General features: G+C 27.9%; 1 protein-coding gene across 7 annotated transcripts; it reads right to left on the bottom strand.

Moving 5' to 3' along the window:
* Positions 1–1,519: 1,519 nt before the first annotated feature.
* Positions 1,520–10,054, bottom strand: LOC103573871 (protein will die slowly). 7 transcript variants are annotated; one of them, XM_014442621.1, is made up of 10 exons: positions 9,857–10,054; positions 9,569–9,812; positions 6,676–6,781; positions 6,499–6,595; positions 4,918–5,081; positions 4,742–4,831; positions 4,522–4,661; positions 4,201–4,432; positions 4,026–4,113; positions 1,520–1,729 (listed from the first exon to the last, which is right to left on the bottom strand). In XM_014442621.1, the coding sequence occupies exons 3-10, from the start codon at positions 6,763–6,765 to the stop codon at positions 1,629–1,631; spliced, it is 1,002 nt and encodes a 333-aa protein (XP_014298107.1). In that variant the 5' UTR covers positions 6,766–6,781; positions 9,569–9,812; positions 9,857–10,054; the 3' UTR covers positions 1,520–1,628. The 7 variants fall into 7 exon arrangements, with proteins under 7 accessions (XP_014298107.1, XP_014298105.1, XP_014298109.1 ...); XM_014442619.1 differs by having other exon boundaries at positions 9,569–9,796; XM_014442623.2 differs by having other exon boundaries at positions 6,676–6,771; positions 9,569–9,796.
* Between the last annotated feature and the right edge of the window lie 673 nt (positions 10,055–10,727).

The raw sequence follows: 10,727 nt of genomic DNA, 5'->3' as shown, positions 1-10,727 counted from the left end.
ATATAAAAAAAGACACTAGCAGCTAGGGGTCTAGCTCAAGACACTTACTTCAGAATCTTGCTCAAACACGTGTTACTAGGGAACATGGTCAAAATTGAATTCATTAGTGAATTTTAGTATTATTTGACTTTTTTAGCGAAACTATTAGACTTATAACAAAATGTTATAGGATCTTATTTGTAGATTATTTTATCTCTCAGGAATTATCTAATACAGAATTGCCGAAGTTTTCGCAAGTTCTTTACTATTTACATTCAAAAGTAATCAATTAAAATTTACCAAAATACGATTTTTTGGAACAAATTGACTTGTAAATGCTAATAACTAAAGGGCTTTCAGGAACTTTGAAAACTTTGCAAGAAATGAGTTGTAGGAATTGAAATGATCTACAAAAAATGACTCATAACATTTTAAGATAAGTCTGATAGTTTCGGTGGAAAAGTCAAATAATACTAAAATTTACTATGAATTCAATTTTGACGTTGAATAACTTGAAAAATTAAGTTTAACGAAAAATAATAAGAGACCATTTTTGTAGTGTGTTTAATTTCCAACAAACATATCTATTGATTTTTTCGATACGCTTATAAGTGATGAAATTCCAAACTTTAAAGAAAATTTCCCATGTTATTTAAATGGGAAATCAAAAATTGCGATGAGGTGGTTTTTAATATTAATATTAAGAGCTCAAACTTTAACAGTAATTTGTTTTTCGTTATCTCGAACAATAATTTCCGTATAATTTTTGAAAAAAACATGTCGGTTTTTTCAATACAATATAATATTTATAGATATTGTAATTAGATGTTCATCATTTACGTTATTATTTATTATTCAAACTATCCGCGTGGCTGTCCAGAGGACTTTCCGTTGTTGCAATCTAAGGACCTGGAGTTATCACAAGAAATATTCGTATGATTTGTAAGATATTTCAAAGCTTATTTCATTAGCTTCAATATCTGTTACTCAACTTGTCATTTGGACCATTTCTTTATATATTTTGATGGCCTTGAAATTCATAAGCGTTGAAAAAAGTATATTACATACCTAGGGTATTAAAAAAGAAAGCCTCAGATCACGTTTGTCAGCCTCGGCCAACAATTACATGTCATCTGAGACTTTCCTTATTTTACTGGCCTAGGTATGTAATATACTATTTTAAATTTATTTTTATCGGAAAACTTAAAAATGAATGAATAAATAATGAGAAATCTACTTCCATTTCGGTTGCCGAATGGCCTTTTATATTTTATAAGTTTAATATAAAATTAATGGAAATGATTTAAGCTGAGTGAATTGCAATTTTCTTTTCTGTTGACAATAAAGCAACTCCTCTCTGCTTCGCTTTCGAGGCGTGTAAAATATAGTTATTTAGACATTAATATGGTGCTTGCCCATATTTAAACTAACATTCTTCTTTATTGATTGTGAAGTCAGTCCTTTTTTACTTAAACACATTAAAATAATTACTGATTGCGACTTAAAATCCATTATTGAGATGTTTGAGATTACAAAAATGTAGAAGAAAAAAATAATGTTTTTATATAATACACTTTCAGTAGCAATGTGATTTACAGGATAAAGTAATATAAATTTATACACAAAACAGTTTGCTTAAATTAAATAGTCTATGTATCACTTTTCCATAACTTTATAGTTTTATCATTTTCCAAAGCAGCTGAAGCAATAATATTATCCGTCGGGTGGCATGTTGTACAAAGTACTACATCTGCAAAAGACAAAAAATAGAAACTTAAATTAATATACAAGTAAATAAGGTAAATATCCTAGTACCAGAACAAGACCCAATACCGGAACAATTTGATAATCATTATATTACATTTTAACTCGTACGTGATAAAATTGAATAAAACTTTTATTATTTAGAACTTCAATCTTTTTTTTACAAAATCGATTATCAAATAGATTTTATAATATATCCGAAATATGAAAAAAAAAAAAAAAAAAAAAAAAAAAAAAAGTAAATCATAGAAATAGTCTCGCATCTATGACTTTTCCATGTTTCTTAATTGTTTTGCTAAAAAATCAGTCGATTGCGTTAAATTTATAAAAATATGTAAAATAACAGGGTGGCCACAAACCTGGAAAACCGGGAATTATCAGGGAATTTAACGCAACCGGGAAATATCATGGAATTGTCAGGGAATTTCGAAAAGTATCCGGGAATTAAATTGTGACAGTTCAAAATTTAAAAAATTTTCAATAATAGACTAGTTATAGAAATTGAGAGATATTGAAAAAATTTCAAATTTTCAAGTGATTTTCAACACAGTGTAACTCGAAGGAAAATGGTCGTACGACAAAAACAAAAAAGATAAATTGTAGCTTCAAGTGTCTAGTTTTCTGATCTGGTCTTCAAATTTTTTTATTATGTGCTGTTCCGGAGTAATCCTAAGAAATCTATCGAAAAAGAAATTGACCAAATTTTTGTTCATCTTAAAAACGATCTTCGAGCATCAATAAATTTTTTTCAATATATCTGTATAATTATAATTGATTTTTGATTGCTCCGGAACTGTGCATAATAAAAAAATTTAAAGACCCTGATCGGAAAAGTAGACACTTGAAGCTACTGTTTGACTTTTTGTTTTTATTGTACGACCATTTTTCTTTGAGTTACATATTGCTGTAAATTACTAAAAAATTAAAAATTTTTTTAATATCCCTTAATTTTTGTAACCAGGGTATTTTGAATTTATTTACATCATAAAATTTCTTAGTAAATATTTCAACTTATACATTTGTAACATTGAATAATCAAAAGTAGACATTATTAATTTATTTTATTGCCATTTTTTATGGTTTCTCGCATGATTTAATTATCAAATTCAATTATTAAAAATGAAAATATAATAAAAACTTTGGAAATCTGAATGATATGAATAAAATTTCTAAATCAGGGAAAAATGTGAAAAACTTTAGTTGAAAACCGGGAAATATCAGAGAATTTTGAAATCATTTCTTTGTGGCCACCCTGAATAATTTTTTTATATGCATATAGAATTATTTAAAATTCAAGAAAAGATATTAACAATATAAAAAAATTGTATTATTATATTAGTTATACTGTTCGTCTATTTGTACAAATAGTTTAAATAAATATTTTTTTTTTTTTTTAATATTTTATCAAGTATAACCTGAGATCATTTATTTTGTTTCTCTCCATCAGTTCAAAATATTCATTTTTTATTAAATATTAAATAATTTAGAAATATTAAATGCATTTTACATTAATGTTATTCAATAATATTCCCAAAGTTCGCAAATTTTGCATACTTATTTGGAAATATAATTATTTTACCAAATGTATTAATTTGCAATATAATTTAAATATTAATAAGATCAAATGTGTATTATATATGATGTTTATTATGTACTGCGTGTTAAGATGCCTGGTGAAGGTCAAATATATGACCGAAACGTCGCAATGAATTGACAATTAGTATTTTGATTTACATCCTATGTCCACTTTCCTGCGAACTTTGTGAAAATATATAAAGAATGGACGCAATGACAGATTATGATTATTCAATAATTGTTAATATTTTCACTTTAAACGAGACAAAAAAAAAAAGAAAAGAAAAAATCATAACGTCTTTGATGATTATTTTTTAATATATTTTATATTTATTATCAATTAATAAAAGAAATCTACCCTCTTAAAATTTTTTGAACTCATTTACTTAAAAGTTAACTCATTTCATTTACTGTTGCGGTATTAGGTCAACTAAATTTCGGTATTCGGACAAGGCTTTTTCAGCGTTCCTGTATTCAGTTTTTCCGGTATCGTAGAAAAAAACTTTTGATATATTTTAAATTTAAGCAAAATTAATGAGTTTGATTATCATCGAATGAGTAAATGTCTATTTCGTATAACGTAATAAATTATTTTTTTTTTTATAATCTATTAAAATATTTTTAAAACGATAAAAATAAGTCGTATACCGTTCGTCGTTCCGACGAATTTACCTTATAGAAAATTCATCAACTTAAAAATATCATACCTGTATGTCCCTGAAGTTTTTGAACAACTTCCTTAGTCTGTAAATTCCAAATATATACCATATGATCTTCTGAACCAGAAACGATCCACTGGAATATAAGAATACATTTTTATAGTATATTGCAATATTAATACTTTTATTATCAAATAAAAAGTTTCCTTAAACTTATAAATACCTTTCCCCCTGTTACAGAAAAATTTGCAAATATGCAGTATTTTTCATTACGATGACTGGTGTAAGTTTTCAAGCATTTTCCTTTACTGTAGTCCCACAACTTGAGCGTGTTATCAAGAGTTGCAGCCAAAATATATTTACCATTTGGAGAAAATTTAACAAATGATACTGGTGGGTTATCATCATCAATTAGAGTTTTTAAACATTGTCCAGACGCAGTATCCCATATGCGACTACATATAAATTAAATTATTTTTTACAATTGTAAGACAAAATTTGTGAACAATAAATTTGAGCAGTTAAGATTTATAAATAATTTTACCATAATCCATCATAACTGCTAGAAACAATTAAGGATCCATCTCTGTTAAAATGAACTGCACTTACGGGATCAGAGTGCGCTGGTAACGTTTTCAAACATTTTCCTGTTCTAACATCCCAAATCCTGACACTTTCATCAAACTACAAAAATTATTTTGGAATATTAAGATTTTATAAATTTTTTTTTTTTTTTTTTTAATTTGCATAAAAATATCACTTACCGAACCAGAAACGATGAGATTGGACTGAGGATTAAAATTACAACAGAAAACGTAATTACTGTGGCCTTTTAAAGTTTTCAAACATTTAGCCTGAAATGTTATGAATAATATTAACAATAACTTGCGTATTTTATTTAGCATATTCCGATAAAAATGATGATCGAATAATTACTTACTGAGCTAAGCTCCCATATTTTGAGTGTTTTATCATCAGATGCAGAAACTAATAGCCTACTATCACTGGACCATGCTACATCAGAAATTCCTAATTTATGTCCTTGAATAGTTTTTTCGAATTTTCCATCATAAGATCCCCATATTTTTATGAGCTTATCGGCAGCTGATGAGAACAAATACATTTTTATATATTAGGGCATTCATGCTGTCTATCTACGAAGCAAATTAGCTTCGAGAATTAAGTTGAAATTTAGTAAGATAAGAAAACCATTTTTTTTTTTCATCAGTAATTTAGAGAAATTTTTTAAAAACCATACAATTCTCTTTCATAAACCGCTTAGATATTGGTAATTTCCTCACTTTTTTGACTTTTTATTAAAACATATTCCATACAACTGTGCGGACCAATTTTTTTTTATCTAGGGAAGAATACTCAGATATGATCATGTATGATTATATATTACTTTGAATATTATCATAAAAGAACATTATCATTCAAGAGATCCAATCCACTAAGTAAATTTACTACGCATGAAGAAATTGCGGCTATTGGCAACAAATAAATATTTTTTTGAAATTAAATGTTCTATTCTAATTTCTAAAGAGGTTTTCATAATATAGATTTATTTGACTCTATTAATTAGAAATATGATCGAACATGGAAACACCGATGAAGAATTTTTAGGTTAAAATACGGTGCATTTGGTTATTTTGCATTTCAAATGTATAATATTTTCGAGCTCTTGGAGCGCCTAAATTTGTATTAATATAATATCTAGGCGAATCCAAATAACGGTTAAATACCGTAATTTACGAGTCTGTGATATTTTACCGTAAAGTGAAGTAGTGCACTGTAAAAATAAAAAAATATATGGTGCTTACGGTAAAAATGCCGCAAATTGCGGTACATTGCCGTGTTTATCGTCATTTGCCGGAAAAAATACCGTAAATTGCTGCATATTTGTCATAGAAATATTGTATTTTACAGCAAATTATGGCAAAATGAAGTAAATTACCGTAATTCGGGCCCAACAGGACAATAACATATTTTTTGAATTTAACCCTGTTTTTAAAATCTCATAGATTTTTTATAAATTCCCATAGAGATTTTATAAGAATGAATGGGCTCTATGAAAAGTTCTATGTTAAGTATAGGCCATATACATACTGATATAAGAATCTATTGGATTTTTTACAAGGAAAGAACTTGTAAAAAGCGCACAGTTTTAGGAACCGAATACAGAATTAGTGGATTGTCGCATGAACACTATACAAAATTTTAATTGTTATCGTTTTTAAAAAGTTCATTTTTAACTTACAAGTTTAAGCTTTAGTTGCAGGTTAAAAGTCATCATCAATAAATATCAATAGATAGTTACAGATGAGCTGGTATTTTATTAATAGTCAGTCAGTGGTTAGTTTTAATGATTTCATAAATTTTCCAATAGATTAAATTGACATTAGCTGTCAGTACTGAACAACTTAAATTTAAGAAACAAAAAAAATCCAATCAAAAAAATGTTGTGTGCGCGCTGTCATTCGCTATCTCCCTAATAAATAAAAAAGTTAACAATATTTACATGAACTTGCAAGCCATTCTCCATTAGGGCTAAATTTGACCGAAGATACAGCTTTCGTATGTCCAGCGAGTGTATATTTTAACGTATAATTCGGTTTCTGATAAATAAAAATTAAATGCAAATTAATGTTTGATAAAATTTTAAAATAAGGATTTTAATTAAAACAATAATTCTTACAACAGAAGAATTTCCTTTAGTCCCAGATGCTGGCGTTGAAGTTGTGCTATTTAATGATTGATGAACTGGAGATGGTCCCAGAGGTACCATTGTCACCTAGAAATGTCTAAAGGATAATTAAAAAGTTTTAGTATTCTCGCTAAAGCAAATTCTGAAAATCATATTATCAAACATTACTGTAATTGTAAAGATCTTTGTATAATGAACTGCAAAAAAAAATTTAAAAAACAGTTGACTTTGCAAACCAATCCCCAAACTTCCCGCAGCTTTCGAGCTCTAGTTCAGTTCTTGTACTTACATTGAATTTCTAAGGATCTCCAAATATTTACGATAGAAAAATAATATTTTTACCGTTGGGCTGTTTTGTTTTATCAAAAAAAATTATTTTCGTTCTTATTAAAATTATTTCTACTAAAAAAAATTTATTTAAAAAGTTGGAAAAAAAACTAATAGTAACCGCTTTACATGGTTCTTGCAGCAATCGAAAAAGCTTGCCAGCTGTTAATTTTCTTGTGAATTTCATATCATTCGATTGAATAAATTCGAAAAATTTAAAAATACGAAAAAAAAAAAAAAAAAAAAAAAAAATTTAACTTCCCGCTATGAAAATCGACGATTCTCGAAAAATTCGAGGTTATCGTTTTCACCCCGATTTTTGAAACCGAATTTTCATCAGATCCTGAGAAGCTATTCTCAATATTTTCAGAATGATGCCCGTGCGTGTGTGTGTGTGTCAACTTTTTTTGTCCAAGAATATCGTTGGAACGAATCAACCGATTTAAACGTTTTTGGTGGCAATCAAAGGGGCTCACCAAAGGCTTAAAATTGATTAGATTTTGGAAACGATTAGTCATGTAGTTTACAAGTTATCCGAAAAATAAAAATAATTTTTTTTTTCGGTTTTTTACGTATAACTCGTATACCACTTAACCGATTCACCTTAAAATGTGATCAGTTCTAAATCTTGGTGAGCTTTTTCAATTGCAACCAAGAATGCTTGAAACGGCTCATTCGTTCCAAAGATATCGTCGGACAAAAATTATTTTGTTTCAGTGATATGTGTGTTTTATCGGTCTAACAGTTGGTTGAGTTCAGAGAGCTTCCTGAGCTAGAAAACAGCGGGGAGTTTTGCGGCTAACCCGCAGGGTCAGACGGTTCTCAGATTTCCTATTTTTATTGCACGACTCATGATGCGAAGCATCAGAGAGTGCTTTACGATCGAAAAATTTTTTTCGCCTCACTTCCGCAACTATTTCAATTACTATACCTTTGATGAATCACGGAATTAAGATATGTTGCACACCATTTTGAAGATCATTTAATAGATATTAATTCCATACTTTTCAAAAATTTATTTAGTTCAATAAAAACCGACAAAACATTAAAATAGTTTAAAAAATTTTCCTGTCCATCAAGTATGAAAGCCGTAGACATGATAACTTGCGAAAAAATCCAGTAATTGAAACAAATTTTTTTTTTTTAAATTCTTTGAAAGATTTGTAGATCCCCTATTGAAAATGGCTAGGTAACTCAGTGTCGTTTAATTACAATTAATGAAAGAATAAAAAGGCTATATAACTATACACATATATATCTATGTAAAATTAACATGGATGGTGATATATCTATACATTAAACGTACATTTATTCTACCAGGGGCGCTTGCGGATAACCGTTCTAGTGCAGCTGTTTTTTTTTGTGTTATTGCTAATTAGTAAGCCTGAATTTTTTCAATGCAATTCTTTTTTTTTATTTGTTTTTATGTATATATATATATATTTTTTTTTTGTTATTAATCGAGATATTTTGAGAAAATTCTTTTATAATTATAACAAAAAATTACTAATATAATTAAAAAAGAAAAAAAAAATACAACAACTAATTTTAAATATTTTAAATTTATTCGTGCTTCCCGCCATTTTTTTATTATTATTTTATTATTTCATAATGTATGAGCGTTATGAGTCGTGCACTTTTGGATTTTCCAAATTTTTTTCTTCTTTTTGTTTAATTTTTATCATTTAAAATTTTTTTTTATATCCCGCCTTTTGTCTTAATTGTCGATCAATTACAATTAAACAAAAAGGATTTAGATAGCGGTTTTCAAAAGGGTTTTTGCGGCGAAAGATACAAAGGTAATAAAAAAAAATTAGGCCAACTTATCATACTTTTCAAAAGTTATTATGACCGAATATTCATACAGGACAATTAGTGGAACTGGTTTCTGGGATTAAAATAACTCATTTTAAATCAATGGAATAATGAATCGACTCAATAACGAGTCGTAATTATTCCTTAATCAATTATCTTTATACTAGTATACACTTTAACTCAATTTAGTGTAATGAAAAAAGTGTAGAGATGATTTAACATGAGTCGAAAAAATGATTTCGATCGTAAGGCATACAGCGCGTTTGCGCTTAAGGTGTAACTTTTGCCGGTCGGTATTTATTTTGTTTATTGAAAATATATAAGGGCCAGTTTTTCAAACCGAGTTAATTTTTATCCGGGTTTTAATTATCATTGCTAATATATCTATATATTAATAATATATTGATATACTAGCAATGATAATTAAAACCCGGATAAAAATAAACTCGGTTTGAAAAACTGGCCCTAAGTTTTGTTAATGACTGCTACTTTATGATACTGAAAGTAGCAGACAATAAAAAAATTAATTTTTTTTAAATAAGCAACTAAAATACGTATTGAAAAAAAAAAAACTTAAAAATTGCAAATCAAAAACTTTTAAAAAATTTTCTGCGCATGTTTTAAAAATTGTATTTACTATAAGTAAATTTTTATGAACAAGTTAGTTGTAAACTAACTTGTTTATAAAAATTACAAAATTGTGTGATGTCTGCTACTGTTAGTATTTTTTGTTCAAACTCACCTATATTTTAGCGTCAACTTAAATGTCGTCGGAAATAAATGCGTAATTCTTAAAACGCAGATGATAAAATGACAGTTGTCAAAAGTGAAATTAAAACCGATAACTTGTTTTGTTTCATGAAATAGTAAATTTGAACAGTAATAAGTAAAAAAAAATCACAATTTTTTGGTTAAACTTGATACAACTGTACATCTACGTTGATATGAGCATCCAAGATAATTAACTGTTCTGAATATTATCAAGTCTTTAAACATTTATAAGTTTTTATTTATTATTGAAAATACTTACACAGCATACAAATAATGATCAGTGGAATGGATAAAACTTTTGTTATAACAACACAAAAAATAACCTCACTTATTAGTTTTAAACTATAAAATAACACAATTGCGATTTGAGTATCTTTGAGTTATTCATATGCATGGATGTAAACAGAGCGCGAATGTTTTACTTAAAGGTGTAATTTCATGTTGTTGCTTGATGCTGTTTTAAGCAACGATTTTGTCACGTGGTATTATTTCGAGAGAAGCGCCACCTGGGTGAATTTAGATCTCCTTTAACAAAAGTTTACTGTACAAAAAATTTCTTGAAGTTTTCATCAAATGTCGGTCAACTTCAGGCTTTTCCGTTTTCGACATCAATTTATTTATAACTTTTGAAATGAATTTGCATTGTAATTCGGGTAATAAATTTACGTCAAATTGTATAGCAAGTTGTATACAAATTGTTGTTAAGAACGGAAGAGCCCGAAGTTGATGGATATTTAACGAAAAATTCAAAGAAATTTTGGTAGAATATCCCTAATAGTCACTTTAGCTTAAAATTGACGGTAGTTTGCTGTTGGAATTACCAGAAATTTGCTGCCCGAATTTGCCGTCAATTTGACAGCAAAAGTCGAAAATAAAAATTTGCGGGTAATTTTTCTTCAATCGAAAGGTAACTTTTTACGAAAAAAAGGCTGTAATGTTCATTCTTACTATTTCAGAAGCTAAGCAAATTTCCAAGTAGCACACAGAATCAACTTTAAGATGGCTTAAAAATGTCTTTTAAAAGGACGACAAATTTTTTTTGTCTCAGTCATCTTTTTTGGTATGAATTACGACATGCAAATGTTGGTTCCAGAGACAGAGACGAGTTGTGTTGTTTTTCTTGTCTCATG

Source organism: Microplitis demolitor, chromosome 7 (assembly GCF_026212275.2).
Source record: "Microplitis demolitor isolate Queensland-Clemson2020A chromosome 7, iyMicDemo2.1a, whole genome shotgun sequence".
NCBI classification, from domain to species: domain Eukaryota; kingdom Metazoa; phylum Arthropoda; class Insecta; order Hymenoptera; family Braconidae; genus Microplitis; species Microplitis demolitor.
The sequence above is the reverse complement of the archived record's forward strand: the minus strand, read 5'-3'. Positions and strand labels throughout refer to the sequence as shown.

What these genes read in the sequence shown, in the direction of transcription:
- LOC103573871 (XM_014442621.1), bottom strand. Translation starts at nt 6,765, where the DNA reads ATGGTACCTCTGGGACCATCTCCAGTTCATCAATCATTAAATAGCACA. An exon ending in AGAATGGCTTGCAAGTTCAT is followed by an intron (nt 5,082 to 6,498) that starts GTAAATATTGTT and finishes TGTTCTCATCAG; the next exon opens with CTGCCGATAAGCTCATAAAA. An exon ending in AGCAGTTATGATGGATTATG is followed by an intron (nt 4,433 to 4,521) that starts GTAAAATTATTT and finishes ATTTATATGTAG; the next exon opens with TCGCATATGGGATACTGCGT.